This window comes from Pan troglodytes, chromosome 17 (genome assembly GCF_028858775.2).
Source record: "Pan troglodytes isolate AG18354 chromosome 17, NHGRI_mPanTro3-v2.0_pri, whole genome shotgun sequence".
NCBI lineage: Eukaryota > Metazoa > Chordata > Mammalia > Primates > Hominidae > Pan > Pan troglodytes.
This window is the reverse complement of record NC_072415.2, coordinates 55,845,771-55,866,218: the sequence shown is the minus strand read 5'-3', so window position 1 is coordinate 55,866,218 and position 20,448 is coordinate 55,845,771. Positions and strand designations below refer to the sequence as shown.

The window sequence follows — 20,448 nt, the reverse complement described above, 5'->3', positions numbered from 1 at the left end:
TGCAGTGGTGCGATCTTGGCTCGCTGCAACCTCCACCTCACAAGTTCAAGTGATTCTCCTGCCTCAGCCTCCTTGCCATACTTTAAAGAATCACTGGTATTCTTATGAGAAAAGGATCATAACTCCTATCCTATCATCGGAGAAAATGAAACACAAAAGAGTTTTGGCATGTTGCTCTCCCCAAATGAACAGTGAAGAATTTCTTGTGCCTGGGGTTGAGGAAACTGGACTTAAGAAGTCTTGGTCTTTTGCTGTCTCTCTAGCTCATGGGCAAAAATTGGTCTGTAGTTTCTAAGTTAAAATATGGGCAGAGAGAAGCATGCAAAGGCATTATAATAAGATTGTGCAGAGAATTTCCAGAACTGAAATTATATATGTGCTTGTTTTTTTTAGCACCCTGAAGCGGGCCCTTGAAGTCTTCAAGCAGCGTAAGTGATTTTTTTTAAAAAAAATGTATTCACTGCCCTTGACAAGCCCTGTGTCTGTCGTCAAAGGTGTGTTTTAATTTGAACAGCAGTTTCATAGTGGGTGAAAAAAAATTAGAGCAACTCCTAAGGTGAGACAAAGCTCTGCAGGCTCGAAATGAGCTGGAGAACCTGCACACCTGCACATCATGATGTGTGTTTGCCTTACTCAGAGCCATGCTTCTCACGCTTGCATGAGCATCAGAATCACCTGGAGGGCTTGTTATTGACACAGATTCCCGAGACCCATCCCCAGAGTTTCTGATTCAGGAAGTCTGGAGTGGGGCCTGGGAGTCTGCGTGTCTCTCGTGTTCCCAAGTGATGCTGAGGCCTCTGGTCCAGGGACCATGCTGGGAGAATGGTTGCCTCAGAGAATCGTCTATACTTCTTAGTTCTAACTCGGGGACACTGTCATCCAAGTGCTCCTCCACACCCCCAACTGCCTCAGCCAGACTGTCTACCAACCTAACCCCTGGTATGTTCTTATGCTCAGTCTGGTTTCCTTCTCCCAGAGCCACCTCTACAGGGCTTCAGACTTTGGGACCCTGTTGTGAGTGTCTTGCCATTTCTCCCAGATCACCAAACATTTGTATCCAGAATAAAGTTAATTACAGTAAGCATCGAAGGAAATATTGTCATGATTCCCTCACCTTTTACTCTAATCTGCCTGTAGTCCCACCACTCACCTGGAACTGCTCTCTCCAAGGACACCAGCCCTTTGGGTCACTAAGTTTAGGGGACAATTTTGGGCCTCTTCTAGCTTGACTCTTCAACAGCATTCAGCACTGTGGTGCATTTCTTTCTTCTGGAAACCTGCATCCCTCTGACTCCCTTGGATTCTTCCTGCTTCTCTGGCTACTTCTCTGTCCCTTTCCATATTGCGGGTCCTCAGAGCTTGGTCCTAGCCCTTCTCAGTCTGCCTAGAAAAACATCCTCATCCCTGACACCAGCTGTCACCTTTACATGAAGAATGTACATATCCATATTTTCAGTCCAGAACTCTCTAAGGACCAGACCTTACATCCTGTTGCCTACCTAGTGTTTCTTCTTGGGTGTTTCAAAGGCACCTTAAATTCAAAATATTTGCAGCTGAACTCATGATCTTACAGGCTGATTGCCTAAGGAAGTTTCATATCTGTTTATTTTTATTTTTTTTAAAGTCAGGGCATCACTCTGTCACCCAAGCTGGAGTGCTGCACAGTCACAGCTCACTGCAGCCTCACACTCCCAGGGTTAAGCGATCCTCCAGGCTCAGCCTTCTGAGTATCTGGGCCCACAGGCATGCACCACTACATCTGGCTAATTTTTTACTTCTCATAGAGATGGGGTGTCACTATGTTGCCCAAACTGGTCTTGAATTCCTGGGCTCAAGTGATCTTCCTGCCTTGGCCTCCCAAAGTGCTGAGATTACAGGTATGAGACGCTGCGCTCAGCCATTGAGATCTGTCTTTTTAGAACCACATCCTGTTTTTTCCTTAAGAATTCTTATTTATTTATTCTTTTCTTCCCAGGGTCAGGATGCTATGTCCTATAAATGATCCCTTTTGGCCTGGTGCGGTGGCTCACACCTGTAATCCTAACGCTTTGGGAGGCCAAGGCGGGCAGGTTACCTGAGGTCAGGAGTTCAAGACTAGTCTGGCCAACATGGTAAAACTCCATCTCGACTAAAATACAAAAGTTAGCCAGGCGTGTTGGCCTGTGCCTGTAGTCCCAGCTACTCCAGAGGCTGAGGCACGAGAATCACTTGAACCTGGGAGGTAGAGGTAGTAGTGAGCAGAGATCTTGCCACTGCACCCCAGCGTGGGCGACAGAGTAAGACTGTTTAAAAAAAAAAAAAAAAGATCCCTTCTTTACTCCTCTCCTTCAGCCTCTTAAGAGGAGAACCCAGTGGAAGGTAATTCCCTCCTGTTTGGATTTATTTTCTTGGTTTGAATCGGGTATTCTAATTTTATCAGACTTCTTGAGAATGGTAAAGGCTAATTTAGAAAGGAAATAGAAAGTCTTTGGAAATACCAATGTCACAGTTGTCAGAGTTCATCTCTGTTGGGGTGAAGTTCTATTTCCCTTCATCTCTTTGAGGCTAAGGAGTCATTTTCTTCCTGTGTTGGTCATCTTTGCTTTTCTTGGTATGAGAAATTATTATTTATGGATATGAGTCTGGAGGGGAAATGGAAGACATAAGTCATAGTGCCCTTAGCATCCTTTCTTAATTTCTCAGTTCTCATTTCCACTTTGTGGCCTTTGGTTATAACTGCAACTTGGAATTCAGCCAACAGATTTTTATTTAGCTCCTATTATTCTAATGTGATGACAAGCAGAAGTTGGGCGATCCAGGGTGAGGCACTGGCACTTTGGTTTTCAAGGGGTCCTATCCAGTTCTAATATTCTTCAGGCCTGTTACTCAGAACCTGCCTCTAAAGCTTTCTGTTTTTCAGAATACCTGGCCCTTCCAAGCTAAGGATTTTAACACAGCATAGTATGTTTAGTGCTTGCTTAAAGTGTTTCTGTAGCTAGTTGAGTAGTTCTAGATGTTTGTAAATATTAGCTAAATGTTCATATTAACTTTTTCATAGAAGGTGTCTTCTTCCCTCTGTAACTCATCAATGAATACATTTCTCAAAGTAGAGACAGTAACTTTTCACGTTCCTTATATGCACTGTGAGGCCAAGTATGGCATGGCCCAAAGTCAAACCTCAGCATAGGTTGGGTCTCCTAAATAATTTTTTTGGCTTTACTTTACTTGTTTTCTTTTTTTCTAAAAAAATAAGTTTTATTTTCTTATTAAAATAATATATATATTTATCTTAAAAATTCAAATGAGACAACTAACTGTAAAGAAGATAGTAAGCACTGGAATTTTCTTCTCAGTGATTGTCTCCAGACAGTTTAATGCAATTAAACATATATGTGTATAGTATATATGTGTTTATTCATATACATAAGTAGTATTATACCATGGCAGTGGTCTACAATTTCTGGGATGGGGCCAGATATGTTTTTACATTGTTTTTAAAATGAAAACAATCATTTTAAAATCATGCTAGTAGTTTGGTATATATTTCCAGACCTTTCTCTGTGCATTTACAACTCTCTCTCTCTTTTTTTGAGACGGAGTCTCGCTCTGTTGCCAGGCTGAAGTGCAGTGGCATGATCTCGGCTCACTGCAACCTCCACCTCTTGGGTTCATGCCACTCTCCTGCCTCAGCTTCCTGAGTAGCTGGGACTACAGGTGCCCACCACCATGCCCGGCTAATTTTTTGTATTTTTAGTAGAGACGGGGTTTCACCATGTTGCCAGAATGGTCTCAATCACTTGACCTCGTGATACACCCACCTCAGCCTCCCAAAGTGCTGGGATTACAGGCGTGAGCCACTGCGCCCGGCCAACTCTTTTTTAATTGTAGATGCACATATGCATATAGACGTGAATGAGTTTTTATGCTGTTATACTATACATCTCTCGCTATAGTTTGTTTTACTTAACAATATATCATAGACAGCTTTTCGTTTCAATTCATATAGATCTGCCTCATTCTTTTACATTTAAAAAATTTTGTTTCTAAAAAATGCCAAATTTCCTCCAGAAAGGTTGTGCTGTTTTTTTTTTCCCAACAGTGCTGTTTTGTCCCATGCTTGCCAATATCAAGAATATTTGTGTTTTAAAAATTTTGCCCAACTGAAAGGTTTGCATTTTAAAGTTTTGCATTTTTTTCAGTAGTTTTAAGGCTGGGTATATTTCCAAATGTTTATTGGCCATTTAGCCACTCTTTTTTGAATTTCATGTCTTTAACTGGTTTTTAAATACTGGAATATGTATTTTTCTTTTGATTTGTGGAAGCTCTTTTGATATAGCTAATTGCTCTTTGTTATATAAATTGCAAATATGTTTCCAGTTTGTCATGTATCTTTTAACCTTCTTCAAGGTTTTGATACCCACGAGTTTAAATTTTTTTCTTAGATCAATCTGACCATCTTTCAGTCTTTCTAGCTTTATCTGTCAGTCTTTTTAGCTTTAATGCCGTGCTTTGATTTGTTTTCTTAGAACAAGTATTTATTCTTTTCTTTTACAAAGGCAGGCCGTGCTCCTTGTATAGATCTTAAAAAATAAGGGGAAAAATCAGCAATAATCTTTCTACCCAGAGATAATTATTGGTAGCCAAAATTTTGGCATATGACCTTTCTTATAAACATTCAGGCTCATGAGACATTAGAGATGGAAGGAACCTTAGAGGTCATCTACAGAGAATGAAGAGTCAAATTTGAAATTGTGCTGGCTTTGGTAATGTCTCCTAGGATGTAACCTTCATGAAATGGAACTTTGGCTGCTTTTCTCCCTAGTCCTGGGCACCCTAGGTTAGTAACAGTAGTGGTAGGAGGCTAAGCTAAAGATCTTCTAGCTTTGATCTTGGTGGCCAGGGCTATGCTGGACATATGGAGAGGTTCAATACATGTTGGTGACCAAATGAAGTGATGTTGATTTTACCACTTACTCCAGTATTTTGTATATACATATTTATTTTGTATGATTTTATATATTTTAATTCAGACATATGTAGACCTTGATTTTTTTTAAATTCTTTTTTGCAGAAGTAGACAATGTGGCACAATGTCACATTCAGCTTGCACAGAGTTTAAGAGAAGAGGCCAGGAAGATGGAAGAATTCAGGGAAAAGCAAAAACTACAACGAAAAAAGGTTGGATTTGCATATGTGTTAAGGTGTTTCCTTTCCTCCTATAGAAAACCGCAGGCTTGTTTGTTCATTATACTCCTCAGCTCAGCTCCCACCATCATGTAATCATGACCTGAGAAATTACTTATTGGAGTCCCCACATGGGGACTCAATCCAGATGGGTATATGCATTTCTACACCCCAGGCCAGTTGTCCTTTTTTAAAGTTCACATAGGATTCAGAGGTCCAGCTTGCATTCCTCTTCAGGTCTGCTGCCGCTATTCAGACTATGAATGGAAAGGGGAACCCTCTGACTTCAATAGACTCTAGCACATCCCAGCTGGACGGCTCCCGAAACCACACTCCTCATCCTGGACAAGGCAATAGGGGAAGGGAGAAGTAGTGGAAGAGACTCCCGCTCCCCGTGAAGACCATAATGTAGTCCAACTACTCTACTGTACAAATGGGAAAACTGAAGCCCTGGGAACTCCGAGTACTCTAGTCTTCAAAGCAGCTATACATAGGCTCTTTTTCATTCATGAGATTTACTCTGACCAACTACATGGAAGAAGACAAGGGTGAACAAGAGTTAATAAAACTGACAAATATTTGGGATCAAGAAAAGAAGTCCAGGTTTATATCAAAGTGTTAGTTAGACTAGACCAGCCACAACTCTGTTCTCTTCTATTTTGTTCCTGAAAGACTGGATATTCAGGCTGATCCTGCAGCCATGTAGGGTCCTTACAGAATTTTTTTCTGTGTCTGGTTTTCAAGACTGGAACCTGGGCCTCACATGGGAGACAAGCTCTTCTCTATCTGGCACCCAAAGATGTCTAACCAGGTCTCCCGGCACAGCTCTGCGTGACTTTTGGTGACCTCTTTCACCCTGCCCGGGGGTCCCTTTGGAAACCTTTCCTTATCCTGGGCCTGAGCTTGCTGTCTGCAATGAGCATATCTGATAAGCAGCCAGCTGTTAAGGCTGATTCTACCTTGACCTCAGTCTCTGCAACTTTGCCTGTGGCTCTGGGTTGGAGTCTAGGTCCAGCTTCCCTGGCGGCCACTGGCCTCTATGGTGGGCAGCAGCATCCTAAGAGCCTGCCTGCCTTACCCCTACTGCTGTTTCACCAGCTGCTTTTAGCACACTACTGCCTCTTCCATCTTACACCTGTACTTGTGCTGTTCCTTTTACCAGGAAGGAAGGGTAGAAATGAACATGGGAACACCCTGTCAGGTGCTTTGACATACTCTCTCAAGCTTGATGTATCAGGTTTGAGGAGTGCCTCTGACCTGAAGCCTTTTTCAGAGCAGAAATAGCATGTGTATTAAACCCATTGGATGGTCAGACCCTTTTGGCTGACATAGCCAGGACTGCTCACCCCTCTAGGGGAATTACAATTTTTCAGAATCAAAATTGCCTTAGACAACCAGAGTCTAGGCACGCATGACTTCCCCTCAGAGGAGAGGAGAATCATTTCCTTGCATGTTTTAAGTGCCCTCCTTGGTAGCCCTAGTCCTTTCAGGGAGAGTTTTGTTAATTTTGCAAGGTTTCTGAAACTTCCTCATCTTAATAAGCTACACAGACCAAATTATTTTAAGCTAGAACTGAACTCTGCTCTGAACTGTGTTAAGCAATAGTGTAAGTCACCTGTGCTCAGTCCCCTGCCACCCTCTAAGTTCCATTTATTCTGTGTGCTGTCCGCAGTGGGATAATACCTTCAAAGCTTTCTTTGAGAAGTCCACATTTTATTAATAAAATTGTAATTACTTGTGTCAAAATGAACTCTGGGTTTTACCACTTCCGTATTTAGCTAGTTTTTTTTTTTTTTTTTTTTTTTTTACACCATAAAACTTTGGAAGAAAATGTGCCAATGCTAACTTCTCATTTTTCACTGGTCAGACACACGCTTTGGTCTTTCACTTCTTGGAAATTAAGCCATTTCCACTTAAGGAAAACCATCAGTTGGTTTCTTTTAATAAATGAGGGCACAAGAGGTGCAGGTCCTGGAAGGGCTGGCCAGAAGTTCATGGTATGGTCCCTCGCAGCTAATGTTTTATGAAGGTGGTGACCAAGACGTACATGGTCATCCTCTCACTAAGCATGAGAGCAGGGCCAGATAGACGGATGTGACCCAGGAATCATGGTAAAGCGTGATGTGCCTTACATGATGGGGGGGAGGAAGGCGCTATCTGAACACACAGTGGGAACACGTAATGTCATCTGGAGGCTTGGGAAGGCCTCCCGAAAGAAGGACATTGATGCTAAAACCAGTGGGGTGAAAGGCTGTATAGAGGAGTGAGATACTCACCCCAGGGGGTTGGCAGGGTAGGGAGGGGTCTTAGGAGCCATTCTCAGCGGTATTGACACTTGAGGGTCATGAGGTTTCTTCCCCAGTCCATAACTGTCTGTAGCATGACAATGACAACACATGATCAGACACTCTGTACTCTGGCGCCCACATGGTTTTATCACCTCAGCTAAGATTGGGATGGTCATGGGAGAGTTTCGTGCTGCCTGTGTGGAGAGCGGTCTCCAAAGAAAGGAACCTCCGTGGTTACAGAGGCGATGCTTCCAGTTTTTAGAATACAGCTTAAGGCTGGGCAAGGTGGCTCACAACTCTAATCCCAGCACTTTGCCGAGGTGGGCGCATCACCTGAGGTCAGGAGTTTGAAACCAGCCTGGCCAACATGGCAAAACCCCGTCTCTACTAAAAATACGAAAATTAGCCAGGTGTGGTCGCTCATGCCTGTAATCCCAGTTACTCGGGAAGCTGAGGCAGGAGAATTGCTTGAAACCGGGGTGGGGGGTGGGCAGAGATCACACCACTGCACTCCAGCCTGGGCAACAGAGTGAGACTCTGTCTCAAAAAAACAAAAAATAAAAATAAAAAATAGAATACAGCTTGAGTGTGAGTAGAGAGAAAAACGGGCCATGAAGCAGCTATTCCAATAGTCTCTCTCAGGGTTATAGGGGTCACTTGCAAGTTTCCTCTTCCTTTCTCCCTCTCTTGCCTTTCCCCACCCTATGGCAGAGATGGTTGTGTTTCTGCATTCCTTTGTGTTATCAGTAATAAAACCCAATCACATTTCCATTGGATTTGGTCTGAGCAGAAAGTCTGAGTCTCAGAAGAGACACTGCCCTGAGGAGCTCTGAAAGGGCACCTTTGGCTCACTGGGGTCACCACAAATGTCACCCTATAAGTGAATATGGACACAAGGACACATAAATCCAGGTAGTGTAGCAGACAGAGCTGGACCTGATGTCTCTGCCACTAACTCACGAGTGACCTTGAGCAAAGCATCTCACCTCTTGGGCCCCAGGGTCCACGCCTGTCAGGTTATGGAGGTGGATGGATGCTTTCTAGATTCCTACCAAGTTTCAAAGGCCAGGAATCCTTGAAGGCAGAGACAGGAATGATAGGAGGTGAACAGGGTTGGCTGGTGGTGGAATGTTGCAGCCACCTGAGAGGTGTTTGAAGCAAGTGTTATGTAGATCTTACAGGTAAGGTGGCCTAGCTCGGGCCACAAAATATAATATAGTAGCAGCTCCCAACTATAAGAGTGGCCATATGTATATTCACACTAGAAAAGACCTTGGAATAGACCAACGTTGCTAACTGATCTGCTCTGTGTAGCCTGGGAAAATTGGGAACCATTATTAAATAAATAAACCCAGCTTCTCCTCCTGGCAGAGGGACACAGTCATGCATGTGAACCGCAGGTTCCTGACTGCAGTGGCAGGGATCTGCCGTGTGTCTTTCCATGCTGGGCTCCTCTTGGAACCTTGTCTATTCTCTATGTCTCTGCTGCCTTCGCCATTAGCAGGCGAATGGCCAGCACCTGGCACCTGACTTTCACATGGGCTGGAAGATGACTGCTGGGTTTTCTGAGGGCTCCTTTGAAGCTCCTCCAAGGGAATTTCATGTACTCCACAAAGCTCATATTTGAAGTGAGACCATTCCCAATATTCCTTCCAGATATCTTCAAAATTCTTCTAACAATGTTTATGTGTTATGGTAGCAGACAAAAACTTAAGTTTTCTCTGTCTGGAAGGAACTACATTTGAATTTTATTTTCAATGTTATATCATTTTTGCACAACGTTAGTGTCATTGCTCATTTTGAATTTTCGCATCTTTTCGTTGTTTACAGTTTGGTTTTATAGAGCTATCATAAGGATAATGACAATTTGGGTAATAATGAGAAACAAAAGAGCACTGGAGTCAGGGCTACTGGGTTCAAATTTCAATTCTATTACTTGCTGACTGTGTTACTTTGGTATGTTAATCAACTTCAGTACCATCAGGAAAATGGGAGTGATAGTACTCACATAGTTGTGATGCATGAAAACTGCTTAGCGTGTAAGTGCTTGATAAATGGAAGCTACTATAATTATGTCTGGGAGGTACATCTTTATTATTAACACCATTATTTTTGCTAACAAGTATTAACAGCACAGCCACAATAAAGAATTTACTCCCAAGCGAGGCATTTACCTCACTTGGATGGGGTATAAAAAGTAGCAGGGAGGCCAGGCGCAATGGCTCATGACTGTAATCCCAGCACTTTGGGGGGCCGAGGTGGGTGGATCATGAGGTCAGCAGTTCGAGACCAGCCTGACCAACATGGTGAAACCCTGTCTCTACTCAAAATACAAAAAAATTAGCTGGGCGTGGTGGCGGGTGCCTGCAATCCCAGTGACTTGGGAGGCTGAGGCAGGAGACTCGCTTGAAACCAGAAGGCGGAGGTTGCAGTGAGCTGAGATTGCACCACTGCACTCTAGCCTGGGCATTAAGAGCAAAACTCTGTCTCAAAAAAAAAAAAAAAAAAAAAAAAGTAGCAGGGCTGAGCATGGTGGCTCATACCTGTAATCCCAGCACTTTGGGAGGCCGAGCCAGGTGGATCACCTGAGGTCAGGAGTTTGAGACCAGCCTGGCCAAGAAGGTGAAACCCCATCTCTACTAAAAGTGCAAAAATTAGCCAGGTGTGGTGGTGCAGGCTTGTAATCCCAGCTACTCTGGAGGCTGAGGCACGAGAATTGCTTGAACCCAGGAGGCAGAGGTTGTAGTCAGCTGAGATCATGCCACTGCACTCCAGCCTGGGTGACAGAGTGAGACTCTGTCTTAAAAAATAAAAAAATAGAATAAAAGAGTAACAGAACAGCTTCATTTAGTTGTCTTACAAATTCTTTTTTCCTTCATACTGCCCGGGCACCCTGATGGTCATGGATGTGTCACTGATGGGCTGCAGAAATGAATGTTTACAAGTACTGAATTTAACTGTGCTGATGTATACTTATAGAATAAAGACCTCTTTTAAAATATAAATGGCACTTTAACAAAAGTTTTAAAATTCCTTTTTGAAACCAAAGTTCCTTGATTCAAGATTTTACTGAAGAGACTGCTCTAAGGTGATCAGTGAGTCTCCACGGTGTCTGAGAGTTCAGGCTTTGGTGTTTGCCTGCACAAGTTCAAAGATGGGCCCCGTTATTAGCTAGGAATAAGAGCTTGGGCAAATTGTTTGGTCTCTTTTCTCTGAAGATTGTGAAATGTGGGTAATCATTTTGAACACTTAACCCTCAAGATAAGCTGGTATTGATAATGATTTCTGTTTTTATTAATAATGATTTATGTTTTTATTAAGAGTGTTTATGATCTCTTTACAGACAGAGCTCGTAATGGATGCTATCCATAAACAAAAGAGCTTACAATTCAAGAAAACCATGGATGTGAGTCACATTTTATAGTCTTTTTTGGGATAATGGTGACATTTTCTGAAATCCTGTGCTGTGTATGAACATATTCCTACTCAAATAACATTTCAAAAATGTTATTATTTATTAGTGCAGTGTTTTAGGGAAAACAACCTTAAATGCTTTGGGTTTTCTTTTTTGTTGTTGTTGTACATATTATTACATTACCCAGAGATTAAGTTCAGTACCCAATAGTTATCTTTTCTGCTCCTCTCCCTCCTCTCACCCTCCCTCTCAATTAGAACCCAGTGTCTGTTATTTCCTTCTTTATATTCATAAGTTCTTATCATTTAGCTCCCACTTATAAGTGAGAACATGTGGTATTTGGTTTTCTGTTCCTGCATTAGTTTGCTAAGGACGATAGCCTCCAGTTCTATCCATGTTTCCTCAAAAGACATGATTTCATTCTTTTTTATGGTTGCATAGTATTCCATGGTGTATATGTACCACATATTCTTTATCCAGTCTGTCATTGATTGGCATTTAGGTTGATTCCGTGTCTTTGCTATTATGAACAGTGCTGCAGTGAACATTCACGTGCATGTGTCTTTAGGGTAGAATGCTTTATATTCCTCTGGGTGTATACCCAGTAATGGGATTGCTGGGTCAAATGGTAGTTCTGCTTTTAGTTCTTTGAGGAATCTCCATACTGCTTTCCACAATGGTTGAACCAATTTATACTCCCACCAACAGTGTATAAGGTTTTTCTTTTTTTAAGGCCTTGGAAAGATTGAAAGTGACACTAGATAGTGGAAATGCAACAGGGTTATCTTTCTGGTAACCTGAGAAAATATAGCAAGTCAGTTCAAATATTTTAGGCAAAGATACAAAAACATATATAGTGTACAATACCCTTTATCTTGTTGAATTTGCAATTTTACCCTGTTACTATTTTGAATCTTGATTGCTTACCTGTTTTATTGAGTGATCCCTTTCTGTTTTAAGATATCTGAAAATTATAAAAACTTTTCCTTTAAGTAATTTATTTAAAAAATGCTTGGCAAGACAGAGATTGGACAAGTTGCTAGAAATCTCTCTCTAGCTTTTATGAATCTGTTGACTCTGGATACAACAAACTCTGTTATTAGAACATATATGACTCCATCTTGACACCGAAGTATCATCATGATGTTCTATGAGTAGGATGTAATAGGGAAGTGTCACCAGTGTTGATAGCATATGCAATCTGTTCTGCTGCATTCTTTTTCTCTTTGATGCAGAAATCCCTCAAAAACAATTGATAAATAGGGAATGATGTCAGTGTAATACAGAAATAGTGTTAGTTGATAGATGATTTTTCCCAGACCTTTTTGTATTTTAAACAATCTGGGGCAAGATTTTTTATAATTAAAGAGAAAGGCTTATCAAAATATAACTTTCTGGCTGGGTATAGTGGCTCACACCTGTAATCCCAGCACTTCGGGAGGCCGAGGCGGGTGGATCACCTGAGGTCAGGAGTTCGAGACCAGCCTGGCCAACATGGCAAAACCGTGACTCTACTAAAAATACACACACACAAAAAAATTAGCTGGGCGTGATGGTGTGCGCCTGTAATCCCAGCTACTTGGGAAATCGAGGCAGGAGAATCGCTTGAACCCAGGAGGTGGAGGTTGCGGTGAGCCGAGATCACACTATTGCATACTCCAGCCTGGGCAACAAGAATGAAACTCTGTCTCAAAAAAAAAAAAAAAAAAACTCTGAAAGGTGGAGAGAAGAAGGCACACTGGCTAGTGACCTTGGACTCAAAGAACAACCTGACAAGGGTTCCCTGGGCTTTCTTTTTGCCTCATTTATCATAGACTGAGTGCCAAAGAAGCAGGCATTCCAGAAATGCCAATGGTCGTAGGCCAAAAATAAAAAAAAATTAAAAAAAAAAAGCTCCAAGAAAAACCTGTTCTCTCTAACCAAAAGACCAGAAAAGGGGCAGCCTAGCAGGACAGAAACTTTAGAAAATAACCATTCTACTGCAGCCAAACACCACGTAAAAAACCTGGGTACCCACCTCCACACATCAGCAAAGGCCAAATTGAGAGTCTAAACTTCCACCACACCAGGCTGTGGAGAGCACCCAACTCCCCTGCCAAGGTGGCAACAGAGAACAAATAGGGGACCAGGACTTTCACTCCCACCAGGAGGTAACAGAGCCTCCTCTACACAGTGTTATTGGGAGCTATGTGGGGAACCCTGACTTCCACCTGCACCGGGAAATAATGATGTACACCCTCTCCCTCCTGGGATGGTGTCTAAGGAGGTCTAGTGGAGAGTGAGAATTTTAACCACTTTCCAGTAGTAACTGGGTCACACACACTCTGTGGTGTCAGTGGAGACCAAGGAGGGGAAACCTGGACTTTCACACTCACATGGCAGTAATGAGATGATGCCTCACCTTCCCCTGCTGGAGTGGTGTCCTGAGGAAGCTAGCTAAAACAGAAGCCTTAAATAAAATCCAGAGTCTTGTAACATAATACCAAAAATTCCCCCAAATCAATCAAATATCACTCTTCATACCAGAAAGATATGAAACTGCATGAAAAGAAAGACAATCAATAGCTGCCAAGATCTAGATAACAGAGATGTTGGAATTATGTGACGAAGATTTTACAGCATCCACTATCAAAATATTCAGCAAGCAATTACAAAGACACTTTTTTTGAGTTGGGGGTTCTCACAATGTTGCCCAGGCTGGCCTTGAATTCCTGGGCTCAAGTGATTCTCCCACCTCAGCCTCCTGAGTAGCTGGAATTACAGGCATGTGCCACTACACCTGATTCACACTTGAAACAAATGAAAGAAACAAAGAAAGGACTGGCAAAGAAATAGAAAAGCTCAGCAAAGAAATAGAAGATATAAAGATGAACCAAATGGAAATTTTAGAACTGAAAAATATAATAATCAAAATTTTAGAAAATTTAAACCCAATATGTGGGCTTAAGAAGAGAATGGAAGAGACAGAAGAAAGAATTGGTTAACTGGAAGACAGAATAATATAAATTACCAGACATGAACAACAGAGAGAAAATAAGCTGAAAAAAATTAACAGAGCCTCAGGGACTTTTTGCACTATAAGAAAAGATCTAACACTAATGTCTCTGTGATACTAGAAGGTGAGGAGAAGGAAGGTGGGCTGAAAAAGCCCAGCTTTATGTCATTATTTGAAGAAATAATGGCTGAAAAATTTCCAAATTTAGCAAAAGACATAAATCTGTATATCCCAGAGGCTGATTAAACTGTAAACAAGATAAACCCAAAGAAATCCATACCAAGACATATAATCGAACTTCTGAAAACTAAATGAGAGAGAAATGACACCTTCACTAAAAGGGAAAACCTAAAAGGGAAAACCAATGACAGCAGATTTCCTATTAGAAACCATGGAGACTATGAGGAAGTGGCCCAATGTATTGCAAATGCTGAAAGAAAAGAACTGTTAACACATAACCCCATATCCAGTGAAAATATCTTCTAAAACTGAAGGGGATGATAGCATGATATGGTGATTATAGTCAATAATCACTTAATTATATATTTTTAAATAACTTAAAGAATGTAATTGGATTGTTCGTAACTCAAAGAATAAATGCTTAAGGGGATGGATGCCCCATTCTCCATGATGTGCTTATTTCGCATTGCATGCCTGCATCAAAACATCTCATATACCCCATAAGTATATAAACCTACTATGTACCCACAAAAATTTTTTTAAATTAAAAAAAAATAATGAAAGGGAGACAGAACATAGAATGGTGGTTGCTAAGGGCTGGGGAAAGAAGAAGTTGAGATGTTATTGTTTAACGGGCATAGAATTTCAGTTTTATAAGATAAAAAGAGTTTCGGAGATGGATGGTGGTGATGGTTATGTAACTTTATAAATGTATCTAATACCACTGAATTGAACACTTACAGTGGTTACAATGGGAGAAAATATGCAAATTATTCATCTGACAAGAGACTAATACCCAAAATACACAAGGAACTCAAACAACTCAACAGCAAAGAGAAAAACAAACAATTGGTTAAAAAAATGGGCAACGGATCTGAGTAGACATTTCTCAAAAGAAGACATACAAATGGCAAACAAATATTTTTTTAATGCTCAACATCACTAATCATCAGAGAACTACAACTTAAAACCACAATGAGATACCATCTCACCCCAGTTAGGATGGCTGTTATCAAAAAGACAAAAAATAACAAATGCTGACAAGGATTTAAAGAAAAAGGAACTCTTACACATTGTTGGTGGGAATGTAAACTAGTACAGCCACTATGGAGAACAGTATGGAGATTTCTCAAAAAACTACAAATAGAATTACTATATGATCTAACAGTCCCACTGCCAGGTATTTATCCAAAGGAAAGGAAATCAGTAGATCAAAGGGTTTATTTCACTTAACATAATGTCCTCCAGGCTTATCCATGTTGCCACTGATGACAGGATTTCATTATTTTTATAGTGGAGTAGTGTTCCATTGTGTATATATGCCGTATTTTCTTTATTTATCTTAGTCAACCATTCTTTCTCATCATTTTTATTTATTAGCTAACTGTTTGATTCACAGCTTTGTTGGTTTTCTTCCCACTTCCTGGAATTAAGATAAAGCAGCTTTGGTGTTTAAAAAAGGCTTTGCTTTCACAGTTGAAACAGAAAATTATTTTTATGATTCACTAATGATTACAGTTTGTGAACTGTTTCCATAATACTGGTGGCAATGGTAGCACACGATAGACCATGGCCTACGTTTAAACTACATAAAACAGAATTCTTTAAATAAAAAAAGAACACTGGCTGGGTGCAGTGGCTCATGCCTTTAATCCCAGCACTTTGGGAGGCCGAGGCGGGTGGATCACCTGAGGTCAGGAGTTCGAGACCAGCCTGGCCAACATAGTGAAACCCTGTCTCTACTGAAAACACAAAAATTGGCGGGGCATGATGTTTGCTTGCCTGTAGTCCCAGCTACTAGGGAGACTGAGGCAGGAGAATCGCTTGAACCCAGGAGTCAGAGGCTGCAGTGAGCCGAGATTGCACTACTGCACTCCTGCTTGTGTGACAAAGCTAGACTCTGTCTCAATAAATAAATAAATAAGGAACATGACTATCTTTAAGCAAAATAAATGATGGCATTGGTAACCTGCCGGCTGTTCACATGCTGTGGTGAATATTGAGGCCTCGTTAGAATTAGAGTGAGTTGGTGCCAAATAACCAAGTGTTTGTACAGGCATTCTTAGGATTATGAATGTTTCATAAATTTTAGACCGCACGTTTTAGAGTTACGTAACTATTTTAATTGTTATTGTTGTTGTTATTGTTATTTTGAGACAGAGTCTCACCCTTTCGCCCAGGCTGGAGTGCAGTGGCATGATCATAGCTCACTGCAGCCTTGAACTCCTGGGCACAAGCGACCCTCCCAGCTCAGCCTCCCAAGTAGCTGGGACCACAGGTGTGTGCCACCATGCCTAGCTAAGTTTTGTGTTTTTTGTAGAGATGGGGTTTCATTCACTTTGCCCAGGCTTGTCTTGAACTTCTGGGCTCAAGCAATCCACCCACTTAAGCCTCTCAGAGTGTTGGGATTATAGGCGTGAGCCATGGTGCCTGGCCTTAATTTTGTCTATTTCAAATTCCATCTTTCGTTTCAGTCCATCTTTAAAGCTCATGTACTTTATGTTGCCAAATAGGAGCTATTACTTCCTTGATCATGTTGCCACTATTACATAATTTGAAAAAGGGCTAGAGAGAGAGAGTGAGCTTTCAAAGACTGATAAGAAAAAGCATCTGCCCTCTGGGAGCCCATGGCTTAGTGACAATCAGAGCACTAATCAGACGGCCCTGTCCATGCTGGACTTCCTGGGCCAAGGGGGCTGCATTTCATGGTTACACTCTGTTCATTTGTTTTGGTTCTCTTTGTTCATAATGACAAAGGCAAAGAAGAACTATGAGCAGAAATGCCGGGACAAAGATGAGGCAGAACAGGCCGTGAGCCGGAGTGCCAACCTGGTGAACCCGAAGCAACAAGAAAAGGTACCCGGGAGGGCTAACAACCCGAAAAATCTGAGACTGACCTATGTCAGGCTAAAGCCAATTATGAATCTTCATAAGAAATGAACCTGTACCCTAAACCCCTGGCAATATCTTCCTTCATGTATTGGGGGTCTTCTGAACCTGAAAAACCACTGCCACATATTTGGGGGTTAGGGGAAGAGCGATAGAAGCATGGCTATGAGGGAGGGAGATGGGGTGATAAGAGGTTGGAGGGGTTTCCCAGTTGTTGTCATTTTTCTTAAAGACTCAGCTCATGTATTCTTTGTAGTCAGGCTGCCTTTTGCTTGGGTGGATTACAAATTTAACTTTGTAAAATCTAGATACAAGATTTCTGCAACCAGAGGGCTGGGTGTGTCTTTAGGAAGACACTGGGCAAGATGCTTTATGGATATTTTCCAAGACTGATAAGATTGCAGGGCACGTTGAATGATTTGCTCACGAGGGAAATGTACACAGGACTTGCACTAGACCTGGTCTCTTCATAGTTACTGCTTTTCAATCTGTTTTGCCTATGGAAGCCTTGTCCAGCATTCCCAATGCTTGCTCTTTTTTTGTTTGTTTGTTTGTTTTCACAGCTTTTTGTGAAACTGGCAACTTCAAAGACCGCAGTAGAGGACTCGGGTGAGGGGGCAGTTCCTACGGATGGGGGAGGGTTGCTGGTGGGGTTTACGTTATCCTAAATGTGTCCCTGAGAAAGGGAGTTTTATATACCTTAAAGAGAGAATATATGGATATTCAGCAGGATTAGTGAGATATCAGAAGGGAAAAAGGGAGGAAGGAAGGGAGAGAGTAAGGAAGGGAGGGAGGAAAGGAAAGAAGAGGAGAGAGGAAGGGAGGGTGTATTAGAACCCCGGAAGGTGGGAGGAGGCTATGAGGCCACTGTTTCTGGCTTCTGTCTGCTTAGATCTTGCTGCCTTACATGGGAGTGAGATGGTGGAGTCATGTGGTAGCGGCTTTGCAATCAGGTGCTTCCTCTGATGTATCTGGTGCATCTATCTAAAAGACCATTTCAGCCCCGGTAGCTCTTATCTGCTGTGAAACAGCCAAGCTGCAAGGCCTTGTTATCACTGAAATCTAAGACCCAAACCAGGCATTTGCAAAAGCTTCTAATTCCCAGAATATCCTGCAGGAAATATCCCTCATGACTGTGGTGGTTATGTACATCTTAATCTCTACATTTGAAACTAAAGTAACTTGGTGCCCCTTTAGGGCTCAAGGTAGTTCTCTTCTCTGCATCCTTCATCAGACAATTTTGAAAATGAAAAGCGATGGGAAATACTGAGGTGGAATTACACAAACAAAACCCTGGCTGAGGTTTCTTATCAGCTTTCACTTCTTCCTTAGAACCTTTCTTTCTCAATGTTAGGTCCAATGTTTAAAAAGAAAGTGATACCCTCCTTTGCCTACTTCACCAAATATGATGAGGGTGAGAGATGCAATAACTCCCAGTGCTCAGAGTCCTGGGGGCCTTGTGAGCTCAGCACAACTCGGATGAGTTTCTTTTGCCATCTGAGACGAGCCTGTGGGTGTATCTGCGAGCCACCTTCCTGTCTAGTTTCTGACCCAGGTCTCTCCCTTCTGTTGCAGACAAAGCATACATGCTGCACATCAGCACCCTGGATAAGGTCCGAGAAGAGTGGCAGAGTGAGCACATCAAGGCCTGCGAGGTACCCGTAACCGGAAGCTGCTCAGGACTGGGGTGGGTTGGGGGGAGGTGTGTGTGTAACAGGAAGCTGCTCAGGATGGGGGGGAGGGGAGGGAGGGAAGGGGGGGAGTGGGGCAGGGGGTGGGGGGTGGGGGAGGACGGCGGGGCGGGAGGTGGGTCTTCTGCCCAGAACCTGGAGAGTCTACTTTTGTAGAAATGATCTGCCCCGATTCTCATAGGGTTACAGAGCTTGAGGGCAAATTAGAAATCAGAAATTTGGCCAGGCACGGTGGCCCATGCCTGTAATCCCAGCACTTTGGGAGGCCGAGGCGGGTGGATCACCTGAGGTCAGGAGTTCAAGACCGTCTGGCCAACATGGTGAAACCCTGTCTCTACTAAAAATACAAAAATTAGCCGGGTGTGGTGGCACACACCTGTAATCCCAGCTACTCTAGAGGCTGAGGCAGGAGTATAGCTTGAACCTGGGAGGCGGAAGTTGCAGTGAGCCAAGATAGTGCCATTGCACTCCAGCCTGGGCGACAGAACAAGACTCCGTCTCCAAGAAAACAAACAAACAAAAAAAGAAATCAGAAATTTAAGTGAAGAATGGAAGGAACTGGAATAGTTTTCCCCAAACCTTGTCTGCCTCATCCCCATCCTGACCATGCTGTCCAACAGTTCAAATTTTAGTCTAATGTTGGGTTAGCACAAGCATAGAATAGCTGAATCAGTTAATGGTCGATTAAGTAATTATCTTTGGAGAGCCCGGCCTCAATAGGCTCTAAAGGGAATGCCGACAGCAAGTGAGCAGGCTTTGGAGATTTGTTTGTTTGCTTTTTGTTTTGAGTCTGGGTCTCACTCTGTCGCCCAGGCTGGAGTGCAGTGGCATGATCAGAGCTCACTGCAGCCTGAAACCCCATGAGCTCAAGTGAAGTAGATGGGACTACAGGCGTGCACCACCACGCCTTGTTAATTATTAATTATTTTATTTTTAAAGAGGCAGGGTCTTGCTCTGTTGCCCAGGCTGGTCTTGAGCTCCTGGGTCTCAAGCAATCCTTCCACCTTTGCCTCCTGAGTTGCCAGGGTTACAGGCATGAGCCACCATGCCTGGCTGGAGGGTTTTCTTTTTTTTTTTTTTACTCTCCTCATACCTTCAATTTCACCACTGCTCCCTTTCTTTTGCAGCAAATGACCTCACAATTTCCAAGAGAAAATAAAAAACATAACTTGGAAGCTTCCTTAAGTTTCTGTCACCCTGCCTACACGTTTTCTTCCAGTGGTTCTCAAAGTGAGGTCCTAGGACTGGTAGCATCAGCATCACCTGGGAACTTGTTAGAAATGCAGGTTCTCAGACCAACCTCAGACCTACCGAATCAGAAACTCTGGGGGTAAAGCCCAGCAATCTCTGTGCTAATAAGCCTTCCAAGTGATTCTGATGGGAATTCAAGTATAAGAATCATTGACAGACACGCCTGCCCCACTCCTTTTTTCCTGTTAGCACAGAAAAGGGGCTGTTCCTTCCTTGTTCAAGATCTTTTTTCATCCAGCTTGCCTTTCCCCACCTTCTTGGGCATGGAGAACTTGTCAACTTCTGTTATCTTGCACACAGACTCAACTCTCTCCTAGCTTTAAAACCCACCAGTTCAGCCAGGCATGGTGGCTGCTAATGCCTGTAATCCCAGCACTTTGGGAGGCCAAGGCAGGCAGATCACCTGAGGTCAGGAGTTCAAGACCAGCCTGGACAACATAGTGAAACCCAGTCTCTACTAAAAATACAAAAATTAGCTGGGTGTGGTGGCAAGCACCTGTAATCCCAGCTACTTGGGAGGCTGAGGTGGGAAAATCACTTGAGCCCGGGAGGTGGAGGCTTCAGTGAGCTGAGATC

At 42.6% G+C, this 20,448-nt stretch overlaps 1 protein-coding gene across 3 annotated transcripts in view; it reads left to right on the top strand.

Moving 5' to 3' along the window:
• The window catches only part of PSTPIP2 (proline-serine-threonine phosphatase interacting protein 2), a 92,691-nt gene that overhangs the window by 59,892 nt on the left and 12,351 nt on the right, over positions 1–20,448 (top strand). For 2 of the 3 annotated variants that reach the window (XM_001145075.6, XM_063796070.1), the window contains exons 4-9: positions 394–428; positions 5,051–5,157; positions 10,795–10,857; positions 16,799–16,897; positions 17,494–17,539; positions 18,506–18,585. In XM_001145075.6, coding sequence (XP_001145075.1) covers positions 394–428; positions 5,051–5,157; positions 10,795–10,857; positions 16,799–16,897; positions 17,494–17,539; positions 18,506–18,585 — 430 coding nt within the window. The remainder of the gene's footprint in view (positions 1–393; positions 429–5,050; positions 5,158–10,794; positions 10,858–16,798; positions 16,898–17,493; positions 17,540–18,505; positions 18,586–20,448) is intronic. The other variant, XM_063796069.1, reaches the window with a different exon arrangement.